Here is a 12,753-nt window from a genome sequence, read left to right as displayed (position 1 = left end):
ATTATTGCATGGCTTTTTAGGTGAATTCAGATAAGATCATGGGCTACATAAATAAAGCTGTGCTTATTTCGTAAAAATAAAAAAACACAATAGATAAGTGCCAATTTTGTAAGGGTTGAAGTATTGGGGGGAAGGCTTGGCTTTACTTTCCTTTCCGATAGCGGTCTCCTGGCTCTACAATAGGCTTGGAAAATGCACACAAAAGTCCTTCTTCTATTACGATTATGGCCTATGCAAAAAGAATAAGGGTTGCCAATACAACAAATATTAAAGTAAAACTGTATTTGCTCTCCTTCTATATCATGTGCCACTGTGAAATTTTTTTAAAAGGACTGTTCGGCTGTTTCTTGGTGCTCTGCAAATGTAAACAGCTGCAGATAGGGGCTAGGACTGTGTGGAGGCCACACAAATTCGAGCTTCAATTAAACAATTGCTGGTGCTGCTCACCAGGCCTCACTGGCACAAATTAGGTACTGAGTAAGTGTCTGATTAAGAGTTTGTCAGTCTGGAGCGGGCCGCCATACCACCGCCCCACTTCAGGACCACCAAATCTGCAATCAGACAGCCCGCCAGATTAAGAATTTTCTCTTGGTCTGGCAGGTGGTCCTTTGGCATTCCCACATTGGTGCCTATTAAAAAGCTACCGCAACAGGAACACCAAAGCTTGTTCCTGCACTGCATGGACTGTGAAGTCTATGCCTTGCAAAAAAGGGGGTGTATGCAGACAGGGGAGAACACCATGTGCCCCCCTGCATGCATCCCATGGCCCTGAAGAAACAGGGGGCCTTGCAGGTCCCCCTAAGTTTTCTCACTGCTTCACTTTTAATGGTGGGCTTACCGCAGCGGCCCGCCAAGCATATTTGGGCCTCTGAACACCGCACCACTGCCGCAGGATTCATGCTCTCCAACAGTTGTGGCGGTCCTACCACCGTATTTGTAATATGGCAGACAAACCACCTGTCTGGTGGTGCAGGGATTGCCACCACTGGTTGGACCACCAAACTTGTAATCAGGCCCTAAATTCTTATAAATGAAGATGGGTAAGAGTGCAGAGAAGGCTGTCCTATCTGGCAGTTCAAAGCACTTTCCTAAAATTATAGAAGGTTGTTATATTCCATTCTGGGAATGGGCACCAGATTCGAAATCACTTTTAAAAATGTTGCTTTTCCTTTGTAGAGAGCTCAGGGAAAATGATTCTTTCACACAATGTCACCAATAGAGCATGCACAAAAGAATGCTGCCCGTGTTGTTAGTAGACATTTTCATGGAAACACTCTAAGATGACTGGAAGACCGTGTTGGCCCTTCATACACCACCTACATGAATCTATAGTTAGGAGATACCTGAAAAAGTGTCAAAATAAAATGTACTCTCATATTGCGAGATAATAGTTAATAGTTGATGCGGGATAATAGCTAATAGTTGATGAGTCTGTTTTGAAGACTGCAAAATACCTGGAGAAGAGGTGTAACAAAATCAAAGTGAGAACATAAATAGTGATTGACCTGCAAAGAAATCCGAAACCCTATGATCCCGTTTCAGAGGTCTTCATCTTTGTGGAAGAGTAGTACAAAATGGCTGGGATTTTTTTTTTAATTGCTCTCACATTTATTATGCCTCTAAATAGATGTTTGCTAGTGGTTACCTTTAATTATAAATGTGAACACTATTCACATGAGGAAGAGTGACTCACATTAGGTGGTGCTGTCCATGAAATATGATGTGGCATGTTCACCTATAATTTACCAATACTTTAATGAAAGTGTGTGCCATTAAAACAGTCCACATGGTGAAAGCCATGACCCTGTATCAACCTACCACAATCTTCTTACATTATCCCGCACTTCCCATAACTTGTCCACTACATTACATCTGTGCGTAAATCACATCCCTTCTTAAAAACCTTCAGTGAGTCCCCTTCATTCCCTTTTCTCAACATCCCAGCTTTGCCACCAGCTTGTGCAATCTACAAATTTAACTACACCATAAATTGTGCTACTGAGATCGCCCAATAACCCCCCTCACATGGGTCTTCCTTTTGGTTACAGTGAGTGCACGTCAAACTCTTTTGACATGTTCTTTTCCTAATCATGGTGAATGTCATAATTTCCCTACTACACTTTACATAACTGTGTGTCAGGACCCATCCCATGATCTGCAATACTGGCCCTCCTCAATGTCCAGCATGTATCAAATCAGACCCTACATACTAGGATGGCATTCCTTTATGGCATCATATAAAGACAATATGTCTGCTCTGTGATCCTGATAGTCGAATGAGAGTTTCCCTTTTGGAGCTGTGAGATCCCTGATAGCAATGTTGCACCTCTTCATTCACTTCTTCACGTGCCTCTCTCTTGTGAAAGGCTAATAAACGTGGGCGATCAGTCTGTTAAATCTTGTCTAGCCTGCATTCACCAGAGGTGCAACTGCAATTACATTTAGCCCTAGGCTATTGAGTATTAACATTGCTACTGTCTCTGCCACTGTGGTATAGTCTGAACACAGAATGCCTAACATCTGAATGTTTTTCAACATTGGAATAAACCTGTTAATTTACCCACAAGCCAAGGGTAGCATACTATTGAGGATAGCCCTAGTATGTCAGTGTTAAGCAGCGGTGGCTCCTCCGCAATGGCGGAGGAGCGTCATCCCACTGCTTCACAGCAGTGGCAACTTTAGAAACATAAAATGACAATAAGATAGTTATTATCATTTTATGGTTTGTGTCCATCTGCGTTGCGGGCGGGCGGGTGGGCAGGGCTGCTCTGCTCTGGATGCAGGGGAGGAGTGGTTTGCCCACTCCTAAGTGCGCAATGACTGTTTGGTCGGCCCTCTCGAGCCACCCAAAACAGTCATGTGCACATCCCTGTTCTCCTTGAAGGTTGAAATACAGCCGGCATGAAGAACATGCCTGCCCCTCCAGCCTTTGGCTGACACGGCGCTCAGACCAATCACAACGCTGCGTTGCAGCGATGTGATTGGCTTAGAAGAGGGAGGCTGGCTGTCTGCTTCCTTTTTAATTCCCCATCCTCACCCCCGCATGACACACCTGTAACAGCCCCTCCCACAGTTTCCCTCGCGACCCACGTGACCATCCCCCCAAGCCCGCAAGCCATGCACAGGTAGTAAGTAAAACGCACCTTCTACTTTTCTACAAGTTGTTTTTGCTTTTTAACTACAAGAAATTAAATCACAATTATATTACCTTCTAGCAATCACAATTGTTTATTTTTTTACTATAGAGCAAATATTCTTCCAAATTTGGAGGAGACGACGTTTTAATGGATACCAATCTTCACCTTGGTCTGAGCATTAAATGCATCAAGACGAATCATTTAAAGCAGCTTGATTCCTCACCTTCCTTGGTCAGATCTTAGTAATGTTTCACATCCATCCCCTGTTCCCTCTCCCACACTTACAGAGGTGGTGGAATACTCTAGGTTAATTCTCATAAAAAGGCTAACATTGACCTGCAGTGTCGGTTTAATAAAGTTCTATTAAACTACCTCTTTTAGCCTTGCAGATTGTAGAAGCCAGATCTTTCATACAGGGTTTTCCATGTGTTGAATTATCTATGTACATGCAAATGATGATTAAAGTAGATGCTACCATTTTTTCTGCTTCCACAGAAAAGTTTTAAAAACTGCATAGGTCTCATAGCTTCAGCATCACTGAGGCTATGATAAACTTGCAGTCCTTAGTCAATTTTTTTCTTCATATCGACTTAAAAAGTGCTATTATTTGTACAGAATTAAAATCAAGTTTTTGTCTTTAGATGGCTACAAGGGTTTGATAATGGAGTTATAAGAGTTTACATCTAAAATGATTTACAAACAGCATTTTCTTCCTAATATGAATTGTAAACTTAAGACAGATAAATTCTCAAATCATAATGTATATCACTGCATTGAATGTTTTACTCACAGTAATGTAATAAGCAAGCAAAACAATGAGAAAACAATTTAGCTATAAACTATTTACACAGAGATCTGGCCTAAATCCATCGTTTTTTTCCTCAACATGCCATTCCAGATTAACCCAGCCATATGCAATCAGTCTTGACCAGACGTGGCTCTCTCTTAAAATGTCATTAATTTGAATATTTCAAATTAAATGAAAACTTTTTTGTAATTTAATAAAATATTTAAACAACATAAAAAAATATATTTATATATATATTAATTTATATTTATATATATTAATGACTTAAAATGTCATTAATTTGAATATTCCAAATTAAATTAAAACTTTTTTGTAATTTAATAAAATATTCAAACATAAAAAATATATTCGATTATGTTGTAATTTTTCAAAATGATGTATAGAATTGATTAAAGTAATGTATTTTTAAGTAATTTAATTCTAATTAATAAAGTTAATTCACATTAATTTGTAAACATTTTTTATTAAAATATATGAAAATATAATTTTAGAAATTGTCTTATTTTTTTATATGTTTACACTAAATTCAATGTATTCATATGTTTATACCTATTTTAAATAATGTAATGTAATTTAGCTTTATTTCCCCAGGGATTTTATTTTAAGTGTCTATTTGCATTTTTTTAATGGGAGGATGTTGCAGTATCAGTAATTGGCCATGTGTCGGGCTGGACTTACAACTGCTGCTTTTCAGCTGACCCCTGATTCAAGGGGATGTAGGGGTGTAAGTCTACACTTTTGAATAATTTTACACTTGTAAAGTGTGACTAGCCCAAAGTAGTATAAGTTACTCACTAGTGTAAGAGTAAACCTATTTGTGTAAATGTACTTACTTGTAAGTATACCTTTGTGAACTGATCCCTTAGTCTAAAGCCTTAAAATGCATATTTCCACTATCAACCGTTATGGCAAATCAAATAGTTGTGCTAATTCTTTAACATTCAAGAAGTTAATCTCATCGATATAGGGAAATTCACTACATATTCTGTTGATGTTGTGCACATGTTCAAACTGGTGTTTACTGATTTTGGGTTGTATAAGAAATGTATGAATGATACATACCCTTACGAAGGTGCGCACAGCTTCTTGAAGTTAGGATGTTGATGAAAGCATTAATATCTGTTCCTTTCTTCCTTTCTCCGGCATCATACAAAGCCTATTTGATAACATAAAGACAACAAACCTTACATGAAGATTGTTTTTTGAAAAAATGTGTACTGCACTGCTTAGAAGAACATACATTGCCCATGTGAATAGTAAGGTTAATATTCAGAAACAATAGGCAATATATCCACAGATCAGTAGTTGCATCACTAAGCAAAGAAACAAAGTGCAATTCCCCTATCATGTTTATTCAAGGTTAGTATCCACAATAGTATGGATCTGATCTAAAGGGGGCTTATACAGGATAGATATCCCTTGCTTCATACACAGGTAGCTAATCACTTACTGTTTTTGTTTGTGTTTTATAGTCATGGTAACTTGCCTTTCTATATATTACTTCATACAGCATACTATCGCCCAAAGTAATGATGCTAATTTTTACAATCCTTTGAATGATAGAAGACTTAAGGGATCATTGATGGGACTCATTCTTATGTCCTTGAGATCACAACAGCTGTGAAAAGCACGCATTTAATTTATTGAACCATTCATATGGCTCAAGATATGTGACAAGACCTGTGAAATATTGCACTGCAGCTATGGCAAAAGCCAGATTCTTAAGTAGAAGGTCAGCCAGGTGAAACTCTCAGAACTGTTTTCATAACTGTTTGTCCTCTGATTCAGATTGTGTAGTAGGTTGTGCCACCCGCACTAAAATGCTTTATAAGCCTTCTTCTGTCTGTAAGTATACACAAATAAAACTAACAGAAAGGCTTGAGAGAGTTAAGGGGTGTATGCCAGGAGCAGTTAAATGAAATGAATGCAGTGATGAAGACAGAAATTATGAAAATGGGGGGGGGGGAGGCAGAGGGAGAGAGAGGCAAACAAAATGAGAGAGAAAGAAAAATACGGACTACGAAAGAAATAGACAAAGAAAAGGGAGGATAGAAAGTGAACAAGAAAATAAAGGAGAAAAAGAAAAGACAAAAATAAACAAATGCAAAAAAAGTAAACATATGGACAAGAATGAATGAGAGAAGGAAAGAAAGAGAGAGACAAGTGAAAGAAGAAAGAAAAGAGATTAGGAAGGAAAAAAGGGAGAAAGAAAGGCAAATGAGAAATGGGTAAGAAAGAGACAAAAAAAGAGAAATAGAATAATATAAGATAGAAAAGGAGGGTCAATACAATGTTTTCTTTGCTATTACATAAATAGCAGAAAAAGCATAACATACAGCCATATACATAGTATAAAAAGATAACATTCTTCACTAATAAAACCCATGTCTATTTACAATTCATAAAATATGTGCTTTAAAAATGTAGATATTGTAACAGATTATATCTGAATACATTCCATTTTACATATATGCATTTTTGCCCCCTGGCTCTTAAACTTTCCTGCAATCCCTGCCGCCTCCTATTATTTATAGCACACCATAAAAATGAGGCTAAGGAATAGCATGTAAAATGGTCAGGTAACATCTGTAAAAAATTAAAGGCTGGGAGGCACTGTGTAAACTTCAGCCTATGCAAGTGCGGGAGAATAAATATTTTCCTTTCCTCAGAATACAATTTACAGAAGATTAAAAAATGCAGGTCAGACTGGTGGGATTGACCTTCGCATGTACAAGCAGGAAGGGCATTGACAGAGTATGTATTAGAGGGATATCCTAATATAAATGGGATATAATTTAGCCGGAATCTAACTAAAATAAATCTATGTTGGCGATTTGTGACAAAGGTTAAATAAAAAGAAGTGTCGGTTGCTAATCTGGGTGCTAACAGATGTAGTCTAACCGTCGCCTTGTTACGGTTAAACTCCCACCTGTCACTCCCTAATTTAGCTAAATTTAGCTAATAATAATCCCTTCAATTTAGCCCTCGAGACACTGAGCCAGGTAGACGGATTCTCGTATAAATTTTGGTGGCCAATAAAGGGTGCTCTTAACATATTGCAGCCAAGCAGTCTTTCCTACTTCATCGAGCTTTAAGCAGTCTTTCAAAATATCTTAGGTCATATTTTGAGTTTCCCTTCTCCATACTGAAAGCCACAACAGAATTGGTGGTATACGGACGTTATCAGTAATATAAGGTACACCCAGCTTGTTATGGCAGTTAAAGTTGCAGCAGGTTTGTGGAACGGCCATCAGTCTCTTTAAAAAAGAACATCCTCTGTTTGTTGCAAGATTGATACACCTGCTGAATAGTAAGGTCATAAAATGAAAAATAAATCACTATTGAAAGAAAAAATAATAGACAATGAAAGGAGAAATAAGGAATGAGGGACGAAAGACAGTAGTTAAAAATGAAAGAAAGTAAGAAAAAAGTAAAAAGAAAAAAGCATAGAAGAAAAGGCAGGAAGAAAGAAAGACTGAGAAAGAAATAATGAAAGATCGACCAAGGGAATAAAAGCTACAGCATGGACAAGAGGGACAGAAAGAAAGAGGATGATTAAATAAAAGAAAGGAGAGTGAAGCAAAAAGAAATTGCAGTACAAAGGTAAACAAGGAATGGAAATGTATGAATTGGGGAAAGGATAGGAGGAGTTGAGGAATGAGGTGTGAGACAAAGTAGACAAATGACCATGAGAGGGTAAGGGGGAAGAGAAGAAAAAGGAATAAGTCCAAGTAGCAGGTTAAAGAGAAGCATTCAGAAGAGGATGTTGAGATATGTATTAGAAAAAATAGTTTGAAGGAGATGAAATGGAAACAGAGATAAAAGTAAGAGAGAGAGGTATAGAATCAGCAAGAGTGAAACTGTCAACATATAGTGAGACAAAAATGAGAAATGTATGTGATCGAATGAGAAAAAGGTGAAGGAGGAAGATTTGGAAATTGAGTGACACTGCCAGTAATAGCGATCAGAATTCTAACCATTACGTGGGACCTACCATAGTGTGACCCTTCTTGTCGTATTGCTTGTATTCTAGTTTTCAAGATGATCATGATGCATTCCGTGAGTATTCTCCTCTATCTCAGGCATAAAGCTTAAACCTGCCTTGTTGCCATACTGCATTCAATGAAGGCATTCAGTGTCTCTTGCATAAGATAGCCTTCATAGGCATAATGTTATCCTTATTGGCAGTACAGAGGCACCAACATAAGGCATGAATCCAACAAAGCTTGGGGCAAAAGGCCCCAAGAGGGTATTCTCCACGATGGAGGCATTGATCAGAAAATGAACGAGGCAAGCTTATTGTATTTTGCTAATATGATATCATAGGAATCGGGTAAAAGAGTCCAGAAAATCCTCTATATGCACAGTTTTACATCTCTCTCAGTTAGAATATGTTTCATGACAAATGACATCAGGTTCCTTCAGGTGCCCATCAGGTGTCTTCGTCTCCACATGGATATGAGTCACACTTGTGTTCGAAAGGGGTAGGGGAGAATTGCAGGTTATTGTGATTTTGGTTGTGCTGTTCAGTGTTGTAACTACCCACTCTTCATTTGTCAGAAGCACTCACTTTTTATGAGACATTTTGCTTCTTATCAGGTACTATCTTCTTCTGCTTAAAGTGCTGTTTCCCTGTACGTTCTTTTTCCCTGCATTGGGATTACCATTTGCAGGTCCTCTAGAACGCTTAAGTCATTTGTAAATCTTGGAAGTCGCTACTACAATCGCTACTACAATCATCAATATATTTATCTGAGCATCTCTATCTACTCGACCAAGTGAAGGTTGAAGATATTGCTCATCAGAATAGTGGTATATCTTTGGGGGTCAAAGCTTTTTACAAACCCTTCTCTCAAATGATACCTCCTTGGCACTCACCCTTGCTATACTACCTTAGTTAAGTACCTGACGATGTATCCTGTGTATCTGAGCATCTTTTCATTGAAATATAACTAACCAAGTGGTGCTTTTTTAGCATGGAAGACCAATAGAGACAGCTCTAGAAGTATTAATAAAGTAGTGAAGCATACATCATCAGACGTCAAGGTGTCCATTAGCTCTGAGATTGTGCTTGCTTTAGAAGATTACATGGAAGGGGCCTATTAAGAAAATCTATTTCTAAATACATCAAATATTGACTCCTAGTCGCCTGACCAGAAGGAGGAAGTAAAAATCACTTTCTAGTGAAATGATTAGAACTGCAGTTGAAGGAGGGAAATGTGGGCAGTAGAACATATCCTGGCAAGATATTACCATCACCATAATACAGAATCAAAGTAAGGACCCTGAAAGATGAGATTCATGTATGCCTTACCTGTTTGCTAAACTGTGATACTAAACTCTTTGCATGTATTCTTGCAGTAGGGTTAAATAAATGCATAATCTGTATTGTTGATGACAACAAGACAATATTTATTTCTGGGAGGCAGGTTAGTGATTTATCGCACATTCCGACTGGTTCACTCAACTTGGCTGTACACAATAGGGTACTCCTTGGAATATATGCTGTTGATACTACCAAGGATTGTGATTGAGCAAACTGGATATTTTTATGATGGGTCTTGCAGTATTTTGATATTAGACCAATGTTACCTCATTCTGGTCATGCCATTATACTAGCCCCGTCTGCTAAGATTTTAGTTTTGCGCTACGCGGCTTTTTTCCAAAAGCCGCGTTACATGACGAGCTGAGCTCGTCATCAGCGTGCGAGCGGCACGACTCATGACGAGCTCAGCTCGTCATGAGCACCGAAGGGGTTAATGGGAATGTGATATTTGGTTTGAAAATTGAGAGAGGCCCTAGACAGCAGTGTCTCTTATGTCAAACAATCCTATTAATGATCCATTAGCTCACTACATTTTTTAGATGTGAAACAATGCCACTTCAGTATGCTAATGAACTAATAGTTTATACTACAGGACCAAATATTCCTATCCCCATGTAGACAGAAAATAAATATTTTGTTGTGGTTCCCAGATGCACTGTCAATAAATAAGTCAGAGGTCATGACATGGAACTAATACTATGCTTCACCCCAGATCCAAACTGGGATGAAATATTTAGGTATAGTGATTAAATCAGACTTTTTAAATGTCATGTCTGACACTCTCTGCAGTTAATAAAAAAGTTAAATTTCTTTAAAACAATGTTTGTAGTTATGCCTTATGTGTTAATATTATAGAAATCCTAATTAATGAGCATTATAATGTGTTATTTGACACTATTTAAATGGAAGGATGATGCAACACAATTAGCCAAAATACCATGTACGTTTGAAAACTTTGTGTGAACATCAAGAAGGATGAGGATACCATGGAAGTAGCTCAGAAAATGAAGAATGATGGTCTATGAGGCTCTCATAGATTGATGGATGAGAATTTTATTTTATATAGACACAGAGTCAGAGAGGAAAGTTATAGATTCAGTTTTAGCTACTGATAATATAGTTTTAGGTAGTTATCTCCCCCACTTTCTAATTTAACCTCCTAAAATTATTGGAATCTTCAGTTGTATGTTGTCTAACAGCGTTTCCAGGAAAATACTCCATAGATGTCCCATCCTGAGCAGACATTATAGGGCCGATTATGATGGCGGACAGACCTGAGTCCGTCCGCCACCAAAGAGTAGGAGGGACCGTCCGCAGGGGCAGCGGCGCGGTCCCTCCGTGCAAATTAGGATGTGACCGCCACTTTGGCGGTCACATCCTGTATTGTTAACATTGCGGCGGGTGCTGCTTGAAGCAGCATCCGCCGGAATGTTATAAATTAAAGTTGTGAATTTGCATGCACAAAGCGGCAGGCACCGCGCGGTGCCTGCTGCTTTGTTCATGCAAATGCAGGGGGGTACCATAGGTACCCCCCCATGTGCATCCCCCACCCCCCTTCACCCAGGGGACCCGCAACGGGCCCCCAAAGTGAACCTCCGTATGCTTTTCCACTGCGGAAAAGCCGCCACGGAAAAACATACATCTTACACCATCCTAATATGGCTGGCGGTGTCTGATAGACACCGACAGCCATGTTAAAGCTTTTCCGCCGTGGTCGGAAGGCGACCGCGGCGGAAAAGCTGGGGACAGATTTCTAGACCCACCGCCATCCTAATATGGCGGTGGGTCTTTTGAGGCTTCCCAGAGGATTTTCCGCATCCTCCGGGCTGGCGGTGGCTTCCGTTGGCCCGGAGGATGCAGAAAATCCTCCATCATAATCTGCCCCTTAGTGTGGTCACTCCCCACTGTACGGCGCCATGTCAGCGATCTAGCTAAAGTCTTCCAGGTAATTTATTAAATGATTTATTTTAATAAATTATATAATAATGCGTTGTACTACAATATTTACACAGTAATATGACCATTTGACAAAGACAGATGAATAACTAACTAAATAAATACATAAATAAAAGGACCACGTAATTGATTCTGGGTTGTAGAGCACACTTCTTTTTGATAGAGATGGATATCATCCTGCCTTTCAAGAGTGAGATAGGTGCCTTTCGACCAAATCATTTTTATCTCCCACAGCATACTTCCAAAAGGGAGCAGATAAACTAGAATAGTGTCCAGGCTTAAAAACTGCAATCATGAAATTTGGTACAATTGCTCTAAATGATGTGTAAGTTTTCTTTCTTTACAAATGTCCTTATCCAAACAATCTTTCTTGGAATTGTCCACACTAAATTCAGGGAGGCCTTTGAAACACATAGCATGCACTCACTTGCATCAACACCATTAAGTGGTTATCCATAGTCAGCTTTCTTGAGTTTTATTTGGGTCTTGTTAGACCTGTCACCCTACGTATGGTCTTCACCCAAACTTTTTGCCTTCACCCCTCCTGTTTCTGAAGTTTGGTTTTGTTGGAATTAGGGCTCTGCACTGTACCACTGCCAACCACTACTAAAATGTTTGTGCTCTGTCCTTAAACATGGTTCTATTGGCTTACACTTGATTGTCATATTGAATTAATGTAGAAGTCCCCAGGATTTTGGCACTTCTTGCACCCAGGGCCTGGGTAACATTGGATTACCTTATTGCATGTAATAAGTGCTAACTCTTGTTTGTGAACAGGTAGGGATGTCAAGTTTGGACACAAATAAATTGTAATTTAAAATTGTCCTTAATGGTAAAGTCGAATTTTAAGTGAAAATTCTGAAAATGCCACTTTTAGGAAGGTAAATAACAAAGAAGAAATGCCAATACTGATAATCAATTCAAAACAGCAATTTGTACCCAAAGTACCAATCACAATTCAATACTTGGATATGCTATTAAATAGCTGTTTATTCAGAAGTATTTGTATTTGTTTGAGGAGTAATGAGTGATTGTATGGATGAGGTTTTATTCCACTTTTCGTGTCTTGATGTTCATTTTTGTCATATAAGATTGTTTGAACTGCAGCACTAATTCAAAAGCATGCACTTTTGAAATACTTCTGAATAAACAGCTATTTAATAGCATATCCAAGTATTGAATTGGGATTGGTACTTTGGTTACAAATTGTTGTTTTGAATTGATTATCAGTATTTGCATTTCTTCTTTGTTATTTAGTTTATTAGGCTCAGCCTTACTGATTAGAGCCAACCCGATTTGTTATTAGTACTTTTAGGAAGGTGGCATTTTCTTGCCCTAACCATTTGGTGCCTTTGTCCTTCGTCACATGATTGTGAATAGCTTAGCAGATGGCCTTTGTGTATTCCTCCAAGACAGTGAGTCAAAGGGGCACCAGGTGACAGCAGGATGGGCCATCATGCCAGGAAGGGTGGGGCAGAGCTGTTCTCTGCCCCAGTTACATTACAAAGGGCTGCCTGCAGCACACA

General features: G+C 38.8%; 1 protein-coding gene across 1 annotated transcript in view; it reads right to left on the bottom strand.

Annotated features, from left to right (window-relative positions):
- The window catches only part of LOC144818405 (annexin A1-like), a 198,721-nt gene that overhangs the window by 75,227 nt on the left and 110,741 nt on the right, over window positions 1-12,753 (bottom strand). The window contains exon 9 of the mRNA XM_078675778.1: window positions 5,008-5,101. Within this exon, the coding sequence (XP_078531904.1) occupies window positions 5,008-5,101 (94 nt within the window). The remainder of the gene's footprint in view (window positions 1-5,007; window positions 5,102-12,753) is intronic.

Source organism: Lissotriton helveticus, chromosome 2_1 (assembly GCF_964261635.1).
Source record: "Lissotriton helveticus chromosome 2_1, aLisHel1.1, whole genome shotgun sequence".
Lineage (NCBI taxonomy): Eukaryota > Metazoa > Chordata > Amphibia > Caudata > Salamandridae > Lissotriton > Lissotriton helveticus.
The sequence above is the reverse complement of the archived record's forward strand: the minus strand, read 5'-3'. Positions and strand labels throughout refer to the sequence as shown.